This window comes from Salvelinus fontinalis, chromosome 41, assembly GCF_029448725.1.
Source record: "Salvelinus fontinalis isolate EN_2023a chromosome 41, ASM2944872v1, whole genome shotgun sequence".
NCBI classification, from domain to species: domain Eukaryota; kingdom Metazoa; phylum Chordata; class Actinopteri; order Salmoniformes; family Salmonidae; genus Salvelinus; species Salvelinus fontinalis.
The window spans coordinates 3,140,103-3,157,523 of record NC_074705.1 but is presented as its reverse complement, the minus strand read 5'-3'; the positions used below and the strand labels follow the sequence as shown (position 1 = coordinate 3,157,523).

Genomic DNA, 17,421 nt, shown 5'->3' with positions numbered 1-17,421 from the left:
AGACTGGACCTGAGATCTGCTGCCTTCAGCTGCCTGCTAGACTGGACCTGAGATCTGCTGCCTTCAGCTGCCTGCTAGACTGGACCTGAGATCTGCTGCCTTCAGCTGCCTGCTAGACTGGACCTGAGATCTGCTGCCTTCAGCTGCCTGCTAGACTGGACCTGAGATCTGCTGCCTTCAGCTGCCTGCTAGACTGGACCTGAGATCTGCTGCCTGCTAGACTGGACCTGAGATCTGCTGCCTTCAGCTGCCTGCTAGACTGGACCTGAGATCTGCTGCCTTCAGCTGCCTGCTAGACTGGACCTGAGATCTGCTGCCTTCAGCTGCCTGCTAGACTGGACCTGAGATCTGCTGCCTGCTAGACTGGACCTGAGATCTGCTGCTCTGTGTGTCTGGTGGAGGAGGGTAGGACCTGGCCCTCTGGTCCCCCCGGTCCAGCCTGGTGGCCGTCGGTTACTGTAGGGTCGTCCACCGGGGCCTGGAGGGTCAACCTGAGAGGAGAGTCTGTCTGGTCCACCGAGACACTCTGGAGAGGAGGGAGAGAGAGAAGTTAAAGGGGTACTCTGGAGAGGAGGGAGAGAGAGAAGTTAAAGGGGTACTCTGGAGAGGAAGGAGAGAGAGAAGTTAAAGGGGTACTCTGGAGAGGAGGAAGAGAGAGAAGTTAAAGGGGTACTCTGGAGAGGAGGGAGAGAGAGAAGGGGTACTCTGGAGAGGAGGGAGAGAGAGAAGGGGTACTCTGGAGAGGAGGGAGAGAGAGAGAAGGGGTACTCTGGAGAGGAAGGAGAGAGAGAGAAGGGGTACTCTAGAGAGGAGGGAGAGAGAGAAGTTAAAGGGGTACTCTGGAGAGGAGGGAGAGAGAGAAGTTAAAGGGGTACTCTGGAGAGGGGAGAGAGAGAGAAGTTAAAGGGGTACTCTGGAGAGGGGAGAGAGAGAGAAGTTAAAGGGGTACTCTGGAGAGGAGGGAGAGAGAGAAGTTAAAGGGGTACTCTGGAGAGGAGGGAGAGAGAGAAGTTAAAGGGGTACTCTGGAGAGGAGGGAGAGAGAGAAGTTAAAGGGGTACTCTGGAGAGGAGGGAGAAAGAGAAGTTAAAGGGGTACTCTGGAGAGGAGGGAGAGAGAGAAGTTAAAGGGGTACTCTGGAGAGGAAGGAGAGAGAGACGTTAAAGGGGTACTCTGGAGAGGAGGGAGATAGAGAAGTTAAAGGGGTACTCTGGAGAGGAGGGAGAGAGAGAAGTTAAAGGGGTACTCTGGAGAGGAGGGAGAGAGAGAAGTTAAAGGGATACTCTGGAGAGGAGGGAGAGAGAGAGAAGGGGTACTCTGGAGAGGAGGGAGAGAGAGAAGTTAAAGGGGTACTCTGGAGAGGAGGGAGAGAGAGACGTTAAAGGGGTACTCTGGAGAGGAGGGAGAGAGAGAGAAGGGGTACTCTGGAGAGGAGGGAGAGAGAGAAGTTAAAGGGGAACTCTGGAGAGGAGGGAGAGAGAGAGAAGTTAAAGGGGTACTCTGGAGAGGAGGGAGAGAGAGAGAAGGGGTACTCTGGAGAGGAGGGAGAGAGAGAGAAGTTAAAGGGGTACTCTGGAGAGGAGGGAGAGAGAGAAGTTAAAGGGGTACTCTGGAGAGGAGGGAAAGAGAGACGTTAAAGGGGTACTCTGGAGAGGAGGGAGAGAGAGAGAAGTTAAAGGGGTACTCTGGAGAGGAGGGAGAGAGAGAAGTTAAAGGGGTACTCTGGAGAGGAGGGAGAGAGAGAAGTTAAAGGGGTACTCTGGAGAGGAGGGAGAGAGAGAAGTTAAAGGGGTACTCTGGAGAGGAGGGAGAGAGAGAAGTTAAAGGGGTACTCTGGAGAGGAGGGAGAGAGAGAAGTTAAAGGGGTACTCTGGAGAGGAGGGAGAGAGAGAAGTTAAAGGGGTACTCTGGAGAGGAGGGAGAGAGAGAAGTTAAAGGGGTACTCTGGAGAGGAGGTAGAGAGGGAAGTTAAAGGGGTACTCTGGAGAGGAGGGAGAGAGAGACGGGGTACTCTGGAGAGGAGGGAGAGAGAGACGGGGTACTCTGGAGAGGAGGGAGAGAGAGAAGGGGTACTCTGGAGAGGAGGGAGAGAGAGAAGTTAAAGGGGTACTCTGGAGAGGAGGGAGATAGAGAAGTTAAAGGGGTACTCTGGAGAGGAGGGAGAGAGAGAAGTTAAAGGGGTACTCTGGAGAGGAGGGAGGGAGAGAAGTTAAAGGGGTACTCTGGAGAGGAGGGAGAGAGAGAAGGGGTACTCTGGAGAGGAGGGAGAGAGAGAAGTTAAAGGGGTACTCTGGAGAGGAGGGAGAGAGAGAAGGGGTACTCTGGAGAGGAGGGAGAGAGAGAAGGGGTACTCTGGAGAGGAGGGAGAGAGAGAAGTTAAAGGGGTACTCTGGAGAGGAAGGAGAAAGAGAAGTTAAAGGGGTACTCTGGAGAGGAAGGAGAGAGAGAAGGGGTACTCTGGAGAGGAGGGAGAGAGAGAAGTTAAAGGGGTACTCTGGAGAGGAGGGAGAGAGAGAAGTTAAAGGGGTACTCTGGAGAGGAGGGAGAGAGAAGTTAAAGGGGTACTCTGGAGAGGAAGGAGAGAGAGAAGTTAAAGGGGTACTCTGGAGAGGAGGAAGAGAGAGAAGTTAAAGGGGTACTCTGGAGAGGAGGGAGAGAGAGAAGTTAAAGGGGTACTCTGGAGAGGAAGGAGAGAGAGAAGTTAAAGGGGTACTCTGGAGAGGAGGGAGAGAGAGAAGGGGTACTCTGGAGAGGAGGGAGAGAGAGAAGTTAAAGGGGTACTCTGGAGAGGAGGGAGAGAGAGAAGTTAAAGGGGTACTCTGGAGAGGAGGGAGAGAGAGACGTTAAAGGGGTACTCTGGAGAGGAGGGAGAGAGAGAGAAGGGGTACTCTGGAGAGGAGGGAGAGAGAGAGAAGTTAAAGGGGTACTCTGGAGAGGAGGGAGAGAGAGAAGTTAAAGGGGTACTCTGGAGAGGAGGGAAAGAGAGACGTTAAAGGGGTACTCTGGAGAGGAGGGAGAGAGAGAGAAGTTAAAGGGGTACTCTGGAGAGGAGGGAGAGAGAGAAGTTAAAGGGGTACTCTGGAGAGGAGGGAGAGAGAGAAGTTAAAGGGGTACTCTGGAGAGGAGGGAGAGAGAGAAGTTAAAGGGGTACTCTGGAGAGGAGGGAGAGAGAGAAGTTAAAGGGGTACTCTGGAGAGGAGGGAGAGAGAGAAGTTAAAGGGGTACTCTGGAGAGGAGGGAGAGAGAGAAGTTAAAGGGGTACTCTGGAGAGGAGGGAGAGAGAGAAGTTAAAGGGGTACTCTGGAGAGGAGGTAGAGAGGGAAGTTAAAGGGGTACTCTGGAGAGGAGGGAGAGAGAGACGGGGTACTCTGGAGAGGAGGGAGAGAGAGACGGGGTACTCTGGAGAGGAGGGAGAGAGAGAAGGGGTACTCTGGAGAGGAGGTAGAGAGAGAAGGGGTACTCTGGAGAGGAGGTAGAGAGAGAAGTTAAAGGGGTACTCTGGAGAGGAGGGAGATAGAGAAGTTAAAGGGGTACTCTGGAGAGGAGGGAGAGAGAGAAGTTAAAGGGGTACTCTGGAGAGGAGGGAGGGAGAGAAGTTAAAGGGGTACTCTGGAGAGGAGGGAGAGAGAGAAGGGGTACTCTGGAGAGGAGGGAGAGAGAGAAGTTAAAGGGGTACTCTGGAGAGGAGGGAGAGAGAGAAGGGGTACTCTGGAGAGGAGGGAGAGAGAGAAGGGGTACTCTGGAGAGGAGGGAGAGAGAGAAGTTAAAGGGGTACTCTGGAGAGGAAGGAGAAAGAGAAGTTAAAGGGGTACTCTGGAGAGGAAGGAGAGAGAGAAGGGGTACTCTGGAGAGGAGGGAGAGAGAGAAGTTAAAGGGGTACTCTGGAGAGGAGGGAGAGAGAGAAGTTAAAGGGGTACTCTGGAGAGGAGGGAGAGAGAAGTTAAAGGGGTACTCTGGAGAGGAAGGAGAGAGAGAAGTTAAAGGGGTACTCTGGAGAGGAGGAAGAGAGAGAAGTTAAAGGGGTACTCTGGAGAGGAGGGAGAGAGAGAAGTTAAAGGGGTACTCTGGAGAGGAAGGAGAGAGAGAAGTTAAAGGGGTACTCTGGAGAGGAGGGAGAGAGAGAAGGGGTACTCTGGAGAGGAGGGAGAGAGAGAAGGGGTACTCTGGAGAGGAGGGAGAGAGAGAAGGGGTACTCTGGAGAGGAGGGAGAGAGAGAAGGGGTACTCTGGAGAGGAGGGAGAGAGAGAAGTTAAAGGGGTACTCTGGAGAGGAGGGAGAGAGAGAAGTTAAAGGGGTACTCTGGAGAGGAGGGAGAGAGAGAAGTTAAAGGGGTACTCTGGAGAGGAGGGAGAGAGAGAAGGGGTACTCTGGAGAGGAGGGAGAGAGAGAAGGGGTACTCTGGAGAGGAGGGAGAGAGAGAAGTTAAAGGGGTACTCTGGAGAGGAGGGAGAGAGAGAAGTTAAAGGGGTACTCTGGAGAGGAAGGAGAGAGAGAAGGGGTACTCTGGAGAGGAAGGAGAGAGAGAAGTTAAAGGGGTACTCTGGAGAGGAGGGAGAGAGAGAAGGGATACTCTGGAGAGGAGAGAGAGAGAGAGAAGGGATACTCTGGAGAGGAAGGAGAGAGAGAAGTTAAAGGTGTACTCTGGAGAGGAGGGAGAGAGAGAAGTTAAAGTGGAACTCTGGAGAGGAGGGAGAGAGAGAAGTTAAAGGGGTACTCTGGAGAGGAGGGAGAGAGAGAAGTTAAAGGGGTACTCTGGAGAGGAGAGAGAGAGAGAGAAGGGATACTCTGGAGAGGAGGAAGAGAGAGAAGTTAAAGGGGTACTCTGGAGAGGAGAGAGAGAGAGAGAAGGGATACTCTGGAGAGGAGGAAGAGAGAGAAGTTAAAGGGGTACTCTGGAGAGGAGGGAGAGAGAGAAGTTAAAGGGGTACTCTGGAGAGGAGGGAGAGAGAGAAGTTAAAGGGGTACTCTGGAGAGGAGGGAGAGAGAGAAGTTAAAGGGGTACTCTGGAGAGGAGGGAGAGAGAGAAGGGGTACTCTGGAGAGGAGGGAGAGAGAGAAGGGGTACTCTGGAGAGGAAGGAGAGAGAGAAGTTAAAGGGGTACTCTGGAGAGGAAGAAGAGAGAGAGAAGGGATACTCTGGAGAGGAGGGAGAGAGAGAAGTTAAAGGGGTACTCTGGAGAGGAGGGAGAGAGAGAAGTTAAAGGGGTACTCTGGAGAGGAGGGAGAGAGAGAAGTTAAAGGGGTACTCTGGAGAGGAGGGAGAGAGAGAAGGGGTACTCTGGAGAGGAGGGAGAGAGAGAAGTTAAAGGGGTACTCTGGAGAGGAGAGAGAGAGAAGTTAAAGGGGTACTCTGGAGAGGAGGGAGAGAGAGAAGTTAAAGGGGTACTCTGGAGAGGAGGGAGAGAGAGAAGGGGTACTCTGGAGAGGAGGGAGAGAGAGAAGTTAAAGGGGTACCCTGGAGAGGAGGGAGAGAGAGAAGTTAAAGTGGAACTCTGGAGAGGAGGGAGAGAGAGAAGGGGTACTCTGGAGAGGAGGGAGAGAGAGAAGTTAAAGGGGTACTCTGGAGAGGAGGGAGAGAGAGAAGTTAAAGGGGTACTCTGGAGAGGAGGGAGAGAGAGAAGTTAAAGGGGTACTCTGGAGAGGAGGGAGAGAGAGAAGTTAAAGGGGTACTCTGGAGAGGAGGGAGAGAGAGAAGTTAAAGGGGTACTCTGGAGAGGAAGGAGAGAGAGAAGGGGTACTCTGGAGAGGAGGTAGAGAGAGAAGGGGTACTCAGGAGAGGAGGGAGAGAGAGAAGTTAAAGGGGTACTCTGGAGAGGAAGGAGAGAGAGAAGTTAAAGGGGTACTCTGGAGAGGAGGGAGAGAGAGAAGGGGTACTCTGGAGAGGAGGGAGAGAGAGAAGGGGTACTCAGGAGAGGAGGGAGAGAGAGAAGTTAAAGGGGTACTCTGGAGAGGAAGGAGAGAGAGAAGTTAAAGGGGTACTCTGGAGAGGAGAGAGAGAGAGAGAAGGGATACTCTGGAGAGGAGGAAGAGAGAGAAGTTAAAGGGGTACTCTGGAGAGGAGAGAGAGAGAGAGAAGGGATACTCTGGAGAGGAGGAAGAGAGAGAAGTTAAAGGGGTACTCTGGAGAGGAGGGAGAGAGAGAAGTTAAAGGGGTACTCTGGAGAGGAGGGAGAGAGAGAAGTTAAAGGGGTACTCTGGAGAGGAGGGAGAGAGAGAAGTTAAAGGGGTACTCTGGAGAGGAGGGAGAGAGAGAAGGGGTACTCTGGAGAGGAGGGAGAGAGAGAAGGGGTACTCTGGAGAGGAAGGAGAGAGAGAAGTTAAAGGGGTACTCTGGAGAGGAGGGAGAGAGAGAAGTTAAAGGGGTACTCTGGAGAGGAGGGAGAGAGAGAAGTTAAAGGGGTACTCTGGAGAGGAGGGAGAGAGAGAAGTTAAAGGGGTACTCTGGAGAGGAGGGAGAGAGAGAAGTTAAAGGGGTACTCTGGAGAGGAGGGAGAGAGAGAAGGGGTACTCTGGAGAGGAGGGAGAGAGAGAAGTTAAAGGGGTACTCTGGAGAGGAGAGAGAGAGAAGTTAAAGGGGTACTCTGGAGAGGAGGGAGAGAGAGAAGTTAAAGTGGAACTCTGGAGAGGAGGGAGAGAGAGAAGGGGTACCCTGGAGAGGAGGGAGAGAGAGAAGTTAAAGGGGTACCCTGGAGAGGAGGGAGAGAGAGAAGTTAAAGGGATACTCTGGAGAGGAGGGAGAGAGAGAAGTTAAAGGGGTACTCTGGAGAGGAGGGAGAGAGAGAAGTTAAAGGGGTACTCTGGAGAGGAGGGAGAGAGAGAAGTTAAAGGGGTACTCTGGAGAGGAAGGAGAGAGAGAAGGGGTACTCTGGAGAGGAGGTAGAGAGAGAAGGGGTACTCAGGAGAGGAGGGAGAGAGAGAAGTTAAAGGGGTACTCTGGAGAGGAAGGAGAGAGAGAAGTTAAAGGGGTACTCTGGAGAGGAGGGAGAGAGAGAAGGGGTACTCTGGAGAGGAGGGAGAGAGAGAAGGGGTACTCAGGAGAGGAGGGAGAGAGAGAAGTTAAAGGGGTACTCTGGAGAGGAAGGAGAGAGAGAAGTTAAAGGGGTACTCTGGAGAGGAGGGAGAGAGAGAAGGGTTACTCTGGAGAGGAAGGAGAGAGAGAAGTTAAAGGGGTACTCTGGAGAGGAGGAAGAGAGAGAAGGGGTACTCTGGAGAGGAGGGAGAGAGAGAAGTTAAAGGGGTACTCTGGAGAGGAGGGAGAGAGAGAGAAGTTAAAGGGGTACTCTGGAGAGGAGGGAGAGAGAGAAGTTAAAGGGGTACTCTGGAGAGGAGGGAGAGAGAGAAGGGGTACTCTGGAGAGGAGGGAGAGAGAGAAGTTAAAGGGGTACTCTGGAGAGGAGGGAGAGAGAGAAGGGGTACTCTGGAGAGGAGGGAGAGAGAGAAGTTAAAGGGGTACTCTGGAGAGGAGGAAGAGAGAGAAGGGGTACTCTGGAGAGGAGGGAGAGAGAGAAGTTAAAGGGGTACTCTGGAGAGGAGGGAGAGAGAGAAGTTAAAGGGGTACTCTGGAGAGGAAGGAGAGAGAGAAGGGGTACTCTGGAGAGGAAGGAGAGAGAGAAGGGGTACTCTGGAGAGGAGGGAGAGAGAGAAGTGGTACTCTGGAGAGGAGGGAGAGAGAGAAGGGGTACTCTGGAGAGGAGGGAGAGAGAGAAGTTAAAGGGGTACTCTGGAGAGGAGGGAGAGAGAGAAGTTAAAGGGGTACTCTGGAGAGGAGGGAGAGAGAGAAGTTAAAGGGGTACTCTGGAGAGGAGGGAGAGAGAAAGTTAAAGGGGTACTCTGGAGAGGAGGGAGAGAGAGAAATTAAAGGGGTACTCTGGAGAGGAGGGAGAGAGAGAAATTAAAGGGGTACTCTGGAGAGGAGGGAGAGAGAGAAGGGGTACTCTGGAGAGGAGGGAGAGAGAGAAGTTAAAGGGGTACTCTGGAGAGGAGGGAGAGAGAGAAGTTAAAGGGGTACTCTGGAGAGGAGGGAGAGAGAGAAATTAAAGGGGTACTCTGGAGAGGAGGGAGAGAGAGAAGTTAAAGGGGTACTCTGGAGAGGAGGGAGAGAGAGAAGTTAAAGGGGTACTCTGGAGAGGAAGGAGAGAGAGAAGTTAAAGGGGTACTCTGGAGAGGAGGGAAAGAGAGAAGTTAAAGGGGTACTCTGGAGAGGAGGGAGAGAGAGAGAAGGGGTACTCTGGAGAGGAGGAAGAGAGAGAAGTTAAAGGGGTACTCTGGAGAGGAGGGAGAGAGAGAAATTAAAGGGGTACTCTGGAGAGGAGGGAGAGAGAGAAGTTAAAGGGGTACTCTGGAGAGGAGGGAGAGAGAGAAGGGGTACTCTGGAGAGGAGGGAGAGAGAGAAGTTAAAGGGGTACTCTGGAGAGGAGAGAGAGAGAAGTTAAAGGGGTACTCTGGAGAGGAGGGAGAGAGAGAAGTTAAAGGGGTACTCTGGAGAGGAGGGAGAGAGAGAGAAGTTAAAGGGGTACTCTGGAGAGGAGGGAGAGAGAGAAGGGGTACTCTGGAGAGGAGGGAGAGAGAGAAGTTAAAGGGGTACCCTGGAGAGGAGGGAGAGAGAGAAGTTAAAGTGGAACTCTGGAGAGGAGGGAGAGAGAGAAGGGGTACTCTGGAGAGGAGGGAGAGAGAGAAGTTAAAGGGGTACTCTGGAGAGGAGGGAGAGAGAGAAGGGGTACTCTGGAGAGGAGGGAGAGAGAGAAGTTAAAGGGGTACTCTGGAGAGGAGGGAGAGAGAGAAGTTAAAGGGGTACTCTGGAGAGGAGGGAGAGAGAGAAGTTAAAGGGGTACTCTGGAGAGGAGGGAGAGAGAGAAGTTAAAGGGGTACTCTGGAGAGGAAGGAGAGAGAGAAGGGGTACTCTGGAGAGGAGGTAGAGAGAGAAGGGGTACTCAGGAGAGGAGGGAGAGAGAGAAGTTAAAGGGGTACTCTGGAGAGGAAGGAGAGAGAGAAGTTAAAGGGGTACTCTGGAGAGGAGGGAGAGAGAGAAGGGGTACTCTGGAGAGGAGGGAGAGAGAGAAGGGGTACTCTGGAGAGGAAGGAGAGAGAGAAGTTAAAGGGGTACTCTGGAGAGGAAGGAGAGAGAGAGAAGGGATACTCTGGAGAGGAGGGAGAGAGAGAAGTTAAAGGGGTACTCTGGAGAGGAGGGAGAGAGAGAAGTTAAAGGGGTACTCTGGAGAGGAGGGAGAGAGAGAAGTTAAAGGGGTACTCTGGAGAGGAGGGAGAGAGAGAAGGGGTACTCTGGAGAGGAGGGAGAGAGAGAAGTTAAAGGGGTACTCTGGAGAGGAGAGAGAGAGAAGTTAAAGGGGTACTCTGGAGAGGAGGGAGAGAGAGAAGTTAAAGGGGTACTCTGGAGAGGAGGGAGAGAGAGAAGGGGTACTCTGGAGAGGAGGGAGAGAGAGAAGTTAAAGGGGTACTCTGGAGAGGAGGGAGAGAGAGAAGTTAAAGGGGTACTCTGGAGAGGAGGGAGAGAGAGAAGTTAAAGGGGTACTCTGGAGAGGAGGGAGAGAGAGAAGTTAAAGGGGTACTCTGGAGAGGAAGGAGAGAGAGAAGGGGTACTCTGGAGAGGAGGTAGAGAGAGAAGGGGTACTCAGGAGAGGAGGGAGAGAGAGAAGTTAAAGGGGTACTCTGGAGAGGAAGGAGAGAGAGAAGTTAAAGGGGTACTCTGGAGAGGAGGGAGAGAGAGAAGGGGTACTCTGGAGAGGAGGGAGAGAGAGAAGGGGTACTCTGGAGAGGAAGGAGAGAGAGAAGTTAAAGGGGTACTCTGGAGAGGAAGGAGAGAGAGAGAGAAGGGATACTCTGGAGAGGAGGGAGAGAGAGAAGTTAAAGGGGTACTCTGGAGAGGAGGGAGAGAGAGAAGTTAAAGGGGTACTCTGGAGAGGAGGGAGAGAGAGAAGTTAAAGGGGTACTCTGGAGAGGAGGGAGAGAGAGAAGGGGTACTCTGGAGAGGAGGGAGAGAGAGAAGTTAAAGGGGTACTCTGGAGAGGAGAGAGAGAGAAGTTAAAGGGGTACTCTGGAGAGGAGGGAGAGAGAGAAGGGGTACTCTGGAGAGGAGGGAGAGAGAGAAGTTAAAGTGGAACTCTGGAGAGGAGGGAGAGAGAGAAGGGGTACCCTGGAGAGGAGGGAGAGAGAGAAGTTAAAGTGGAACTCTGGAGAGGAGGGAGAGAGAGAAGGGGTACTCTGGAGAGGAGGGAGAGAGAGAAGTTAAAGGGGTACTCTGGAGAGGAGGGAGAGAGAGAAGGGGTACTCTGGAGAGGAGGGAGAGAGAGAAGTTAAAGGGGTACTCTGGAGAGGAGGGAGAGAGAGAAGTTAAAGGGGTACTCTGGAGAGGAGGGAGAGAGAGAAGTTAAAGGGGTACTCTGGAGAGGAGGGAGAGAGAGAAGTTAAAGGGGTACTCTGGAGAGGAAGGAGAGAGAGAAGGGGTACTCTGGAGAGGAGGTAGAGAGAGAAGGGGTACTCAGGAGAGGAGGGAGAGAGAGAAGTTAAAGGGGTACTCTGGAGAGGAAGGAGAGAGAGAAGTTAAAGGGGTACTCTGGAGAGGAGGGAGAGAGAGAAGGGGTACTCTGGAGAGGAGGGAGAGAGAGAAGGGGTACTCAGGAGAGGAGGGAGAGAGAGAAGTTAAAGGGGTACTCTGGAGAGGAAGGAGAGAGAGAAGTTAAAGGGGTACTCTGGAGAGGAGGGAGAGAGAGAAGGGGTACTCTGGAGAGGAAGGAGAGAGAGAAGTTAAAGGGGTACTCTGGAGAGGAGGAAGAGAGAGAAGGGGTACTCTGGAGAGGAGGGAGAGAGAGAAGTTAAAGGGGTACTCTGGAGAGGAGGGAGAGAGAGAAGTTAAAGGGGTACTCTGGAGAGGAGGGAGAGAGAGAAGTTAAAGGGGTACTCTGGAGAGGAGGGAGAGAGAGAAGGGGTACTCTGGAGAGGAGGGAGAGAGAGAAGTTAAAGGGGTACTCTGGAGAGGAGAGAGAGAGAAGTTAAAGGGGTACTCTGGAGAGGAGGGAGAGAGAGAAGTTAAAGGGGTACTCTGGAGAGGAGGGAGAGAGAGAAGGGGTACTCTGGAGAGGAGGGAGAGAGAGAAGTTAAAGTGGAACTCTGGAGAGGAGGGAGAGAGAGAAGTTAAAGTGGAACTCTGGAGAGGAGGGAGAGAGAGAAGGGGTACTCTGGAGAGGAGGGAGAGAGAGAAGGGGTACTCTGGAGAGGAGGGAGAGAGAGAAGTTAAAGGGGTACTCTGGAGAGGAGGGAGAGAGAGAAATTAAAGGGGTACTCTGGAGAGGAGGGAGAGAGAGAAATTAAAGGGGTACTCTGGAGAGGAGGGAGAGAGAGAAGGGGTACTCTGGAGAGGAGGGAGAGAGAGAAGTTAAAGGGGTACTCTGGAGAGGAGGGAGAGAGAGAAGTTAAAGGGGTACTCTGGAGAGGAGGGAGAGAGAGAAATTAAAGGGGTACTCTGGAGAGGAGGGAGAGAGAGAAGTTAAAGGGGTACTCTGGAGAGGAGGGAGAGAGAGAAGTTAAAGGGGTACTCTGGAGAGGAAGGAGAGAGAGAAGTTAAAGGGGTACTCTGGAGAGGAGGGAAAGAGAGAAGTTAAAGGGGTACTCTGGAGAGGAGGAAGAGAGAGAAGTTAAAGGGGTACTCTGGAGAGGAGGGAGAGAGAGAAGGGGTACTCTGGAGAGGAGGGAGAGAGAGAAGTTAAAGGGATACTCTGGAGAGGAGGAAGAGAGAGAGAAGTTAAAGGGATACTCTGGAGAGGAGGGAGAGAGAGAAGTTAAAGGGGTACTCTGGAGAGGAGGGAGAGAGAGAAGTTAAAGGGGTACTCTGGAGAGGAGGGAGAGAGAGAAGTTAAAGGGGTACTCTGGAGAGGAGGGAGAGAGAGAAGTTAAAGGGGGACTCTGGAGAGGAGGGAGAGAGAGAAGGGGTACTCTGGAGAGGAGGGAGAGAGAGAAGTTAAAGGGGTACTCTGGAGAGGAGAGAGAGAGAAGTTAAAGGGGTACTCTGGAGAGGAGGAAGAGAGAGAAGTTAAAGGGATACTCTGGAGAGGAGGGAGAGAGAGAAGTTAAAGGGGTACTCTGGAGAGGAGGGAGAGAGAGAAGTTAAAGGGGTACTCTGGAGAGGAAGGAGAGAGAGAAGGGGTACTCTGGAGAGGAAGGAGAGAGAGAAGGGGTACTCTGGAGAGGAAGGAGAGAGAGAAGGGGTACTCTGGAGAGGAAGGAGAGAGAGAAGGGGTACTCTGGAGAGGAGGTAGAGAGAGAAGGGGTACTCTGGAGAGGAGGTAGAGAGAGAAGGGGTACTCAGGAGAGGAGGGAGAGAGAGAAGTTAAAGGGGTACTCTGGAGAGGAAGGAGAGAGAGAAGTTAAAGGGGTACTCTGGAGAGGAGGGAGAGAGAGAAGGGGTACTCTGGAGAGGAGGGAGAGAGAGAAGGGGTACTCAGGAGAGGAGGGAGAGAGAGAAGTTAAAGGGGTACTCTGGAGAGGAAGGAGAGAGAGAAGTTAAAGGGGTACTCTGGAGAGGAGGGAGAGAGAGAAGGGGTACTCTGGAGAGGAAGGAGAGAGAGAAGTTAAAGGGGTACTCTGGAGAGGAGGAAGAGAGAGAAGGGGTACTCTGGAGAGGAGGGAGAGAGAGAAGTTAAAGGGGTACTCTGGAGAGGAGGGAGAGAGAGAAGTTAAAGGGGTACTCTGGAGAGGAGGGAGAGAGAGAAGGGGTACTCTGGAGAGGAGGGAGAGAGAGAAGTTAAAGGGGTACTCTGGAGAGGAGGAAGAGAGAGAAGGGGTACTCTGGAGAGGAGGGAGAGAGAGAAGTTAAAGGGGTACTCTGGAGAGGAGGGAGAGAGAGAAGTTAAAGGGGTACTCTGGAGAGGAGGGAGAGAGAGAAGTTAAAGGGGTACTCTGGAGAGGAGGGAGAGAGAGAAGTTAAAGGGGTACTCTGGAGAGGAGGGAGAGAGAAGTTAAAGGGGTACTCTGGAGAGGAAGGAGAGAGAGAAGGGGTACTCTGGAGAGGAAGGAGAGAGAGAAGGGGTACTCTGGAGAGGAGGGAGAGAGAGAAGTGGTACTCTGGAGAGGAGGGAGAGAGAGAAGGGGTACTCTGGAGAGGAGGGAGAGAGAGAAGTTAAAGGGGTACTCTGGAGAGGAGGGAGAGAGAGAAATTAAAGGGGTACTCTGGAGAGGAGGGAGAGAGAGAAGTTAAAGGGGTACTCTGGAGAGGAGGGAGAGAGAGAAGGGGTACTCTGGAGAGGAGGGAGAGAGAGAAGTTAAAGGGATACTCTGGAGAGGAGGAAGAGAGAGAGAAGTTAAAGGGATACTCTGGAGAGGAGGGAGAGAGAGAAGTTAAAGGGGTACTCTGGAGAGGAGGGAGAGAGAGAAGTTAAAGGGGTACTCTGGAGAGGAGGGAGAGAGAGAAGTTAAAGGGGTACTCTGGAGAGGAGGGAGAGAGAGAAGTTAAAGGGGTACTCTGGAGAGGAGGGAGAGAGAGAAGTTAAAGGGGGACTCTGGAGAGGAGGAAGAGAGAGAAGTTAAAGGGGTACTCTGGAGAGGAGGGAGAGAGAGAAGTTAAAGGGGTACTCTGGAGAGGAAGGAGAGAGAGAAGGGGTACTCTGGAGAGGAAGGAGAGAGAGAAGGGGTACTCTGGAGAGGAAGGAGAGAGAGAAGGGGTACTCTGGAGAGGAAGGAGAGAGAGAAGGGGTACTCTGGAGAGGAAGGAGAGAGAGAAGGGGTACTCTGGAGAGGAGGTAGAGAGAGAAGGGGTACTCTGGAGAGGAGGTAGAGAGAGAAGGGGTACTCAGGAGAGGAGGGAGAGAGAGAAGTTAAAGGGGTACTCTGGAGAGGAAGGAGAGAGAGAAGTTAAAGGGGTACTCTGGAGAGGAGGGAGAGAGAGAAGGGGTACTCTGGAGAGGAGGGAGAGAGAGAAGGGGTACTCAGGAGAGGAGGGAGAGAGAGAAGTTAAAGGGGTACTCTGGAGAGGAAGGAGAGAGAGAAGTTAAAGGGGTACTCTGGAGAGGAGGGAGAGAGAGAAGGGGTACTCTGGAGAGGAAGGAGAGAGAGAAGTTAAAGGGGTACTCTGGAGAGGAGGAAGAGAGAGAAGGGGTACTCTGGAGAGGAGGGAGAGAGAGAAGTTAAAGGGGTACTCTGGAGAGGAGGGAGAGAGAGAAGTTAAAGGGGTACTCTGGAGAGGAGGGAGAGAGAGAAGTTAAAGGGGTACTCTGGAGAGGAGGGAGAGAGAGAAGGGGTACTCTGGAGAGGAGGGAGAGAGAGAAGTTAAAGGGGTACTCTGGAGAGGAGGAAGAGAGAGAAGGGGTACTCTGGAGAGGAGGGAGAGAGAGAAGTTAAAGGGGTACTCTGGAGAGGAGGGAGAGAGAGAAGTTAAAGGGGTACTCTGGAGAGGAGGGAGAGAGAGAAGTTAAAGGGGTACTCTGGAGAGGAGGGAGAGAGAGAAGTTAAAGGGGTACTCTGGAGAGGAGGGAGAGAGAAGTTAAAGGGGTACTCTGGAGAGGAAGGAGAGAGAGAAGGGGTACTCTGGAGAGGAAGGAGAGAGAGAAGGGGTACTCTGGAGAGGAGGGAGAGAGAGAAGTGGTACTCTGGAGAGGAGGGAGAGAGAGAAGGGGTACTCTGGAGAGGAGGGAGAGAGAGAAGTTAAAGGGGTACTCTGGAGAGGAGGGAGAGAGAAAGTTAAAGGGGTACTCTGGAGAGGAGGGAGAGAGAGAAATTAAAGGGGTACTCTGGAGAGGAGGGAGAGAGAGAAGTTAAAGGGGTACTCTGGAGAGGAGGGAGAGAGAGAAATTAAAGGGGTACTCTGGAGAGGAGGGAGCGAGAGAAATTAAAGGGGTAATCTGGAGAGGAGGGAGAGAGAGAAGGGGTACTCTGGACAGGAGGGAGAGAGAGAAGTTAAAGGGGTACTCTGGAGAGGAGGGAGAGAGAGAAGTTAAAGGGGTACTCTGGAGAGGAGGGAGAGAGAGAAATTAAAGGGGTACTCTGGAGAGGAGGGAGAGAGAGAAGTTAAAGGGGTACTCTGGAGAGGAGGGAGAGAGAGAAGTTAAAGGGGTACTCTGGAGAGGAAGGAGAGAGAGAAGTTAAAGGGGTACTCTGGAGAGGAGGGAAAGAGAGAAGTTAAAGGGGTACTCTGGAGAGGAGGAAGAGAGAGAAGTTAAAGGGGTACTCTGGAGAGGAGGGAAAGAGAGAAGGGGTACTCTGGAGAGGAGGGAAAGAGAGAAGGGGTACTCTGGAGAGGAGGGAGCGAGAGAAGTTAAAGGGGTACTCTTCGAGAGGAGGAAGAGAGAGAAGTTAAAGGGATACTCTGGAGAGGAGGGAGAGAGAGAAGTTAAAGGGGTACTCTGGAGAGGAGGGAGAGAGAGAAGTTAAAGGGGTACTCTGGAGAGGAGGGAGAGAGAGAAGTTAAAGGGGTACTCTGGAGAGGAGGGAGAGAGAGAAGTTAAAGGGGGACTCTGGAGAGGAAGGAGAGAGAGACGTTAAAGGGGTACTCTGGAGAGGAAGGAGAGAGAGAAGGGGTACTCTGGAGAGGAGGGAGAGAGAGAAGTTAAAGGGGTACTCTGGAGAGGAGGGAGAGAGAGAAGGGGTACTCTGGAGAGGAGAGAGAGAGAGAAGTTAAAGGGGTACTCTGGAGAGGAGGGAGAGAGAGAAGTTAAAGGGGTACTCTGGAGAGGAGGGAGAGAGAGAAGTTAAAGGGGTACTCTGGAGAGGAGGGAGAGAGAGAAGGGGTACTCTGGAGAGGAGGGAGAGAGAGAGAAGTTAAAGGGGTACTCTGGAGAGGGGGGAGAGAGAGAAGTTAAAGGGGTACTCTGGAGAGGAGGGAGAGAGAGAAGTTAAAGGGGTACTCTGGAGAGGAGGGAGAGAGAGAAGTTAAAGGGGTACTCTGGAGAGGAGGGAGAGAGAGAAGTTAAAGGGGTACTCTGGAGAGGAGGGAGAGAGAGAAGGGGTACTCTGGAGAGGAGGGAGAGAGAGAGAAGGGGTACTCTGGAGAGGAGGGAGAGAGAGACGGGGTACTCTGGAGAGGAGGGAGAGAGAGAAGTTAAAGGGGTACTCTGGAGAGGAGGGAGAGAGAGAAGGGGTACTCTGGAGAGGAGGGAGAGAGAGAAGGGGTACTCTGGAGAGGAGGGAGAGAGAGAAGTTAAAGGGGTACTCTGGAGGAGGGAGAGAGAGAAGTTAAAGGGGTACTCTGGAGAGGAGGGAGAGAGAGAAGTTAAAGGGGTACTCTGGAGAGGAGGGAGAGAGAGAAGTTAAAGGGGTACTCTGGAGAGGAGGGAGAGAGAGAAGGGGTACTCTGGAGAGGAGGGAGAGAGAGAAGGGGTACTCTGGAGAGGAGGGAGAGAGAGAAGTTAAAGGGGTACTCTGGAGGAGGGAGAGAGAGAAGTTAAAGGGGTACTCTGGAGAGGAGGGAGAGAGAGAAGTTAAAGGGGTACTCTGGAGAGGAGGGAGAGAGAGAAGGGGTACTCTGGAGAGGAGGGAGAGAGAGAAGTTAAAGGGGTACTCTGGAGAGGAGGGAGAAAGAGAAGTTAAAGGGGTACTCTGGAGAGGAGGGAGAAAGAGAAAAGGGGTACTCTGGAGAGGAGGGAGAGAGAGAAGGGGTACTCTGGAGAGGAGGGAGAGAGAGAAGTTAAAGGGGTACTCTGGAGAGGAGGGAGAAAGAGAAAAGGGGTACTCTGGAGAGGAGGGAGAAAGAGAAAAGGGGTACTCTGGAGAGGAGGGAGAGAGAGACGGGGTACTCTGGAGAGGAGGGAGAGAGAGAAGGGGTACTCTGGAGAGGAGGGAGAGAGAGAAGTTAAAGGGGTACACTGGAGAGGAAGGAGAGAGAGAAGTTAAAGGGGTACTCTGGAGAGGAGGGAGAGAGAGAAGGGGTACTCTGGAGAGGAGGGAGAGAGAGAGAAGTTAAAGGGGTACTCTGGAGAGGAGGGAGAGAGAGAGAAGTTAAAGGGGTACTCTGGAGAGGAGGGAGAGAGAGACGTTAAAGGGGTACTCTGGAGAGGAGGGAGAGAGAGAAGTTAAAGGGGTACTCTGGAGAGGAGGGAGAGAGAGAAGTTAAAGGGGTACTCTGGAGAGGAGGGAGAGAGAGACGTTAAAGGGGTACTCTGGAGAGGAGGGAGAGAGAGAAGTTAAAGGGGTACTCTGGAGAGGAGGGAGAGAGAGACGTTAAAGGGGTACTCTGGAGAGGAGGGAGAGAGAGACGTTAAAGGGGTACTCTGGAGAGGAGGGAGAGAGAGACGTTAAAGGGGTACTCTGGAGAGGAAGGAGAGAGAGAAGTTAAAGGGGTACTCTGGAGAGGAAGGAGAGAGAGACGTTAAAGGGGTACTCTGGAGAGGAGGGAGAGAGAGAGAAGTTAAAGGGGTACTCTGGAGAGGAGGGAGAGAGAGAAGTTAAAGGGGTACTCTGGAGAGGAGGGAGAGAGAGAAGGG

The 17,421-nt window shown here is 52.6% G+C and overlaps 1 protein-coding gene across 5 annotated transcripts in view; it reads right to left on the bottom strand.

The window, feature by feature from the left end:
* The window catches only part of LOC129840540 (FERM, ARHGEF and pleckstrin domain-containing protein 1-like), a 181,541-nt gene that overhangs the window by 75,389 nt on the left and 88,731 nt on the right, over nt 1–17,421 (bottom strand). For all 5 annotated transcript variants that reach the window (XM_055908476.1, XM_055908477.1, XM_055908479.1 and 2 more), the window contains exon 13: nt 370–526. In XM_055908476.1, coding sequence (XP_055764451.1) covers nt 370–526 — 157 coding nt within the window. The remainder of the gene's footprint in view (nt 1–369; nt 527–17,421) is intronic.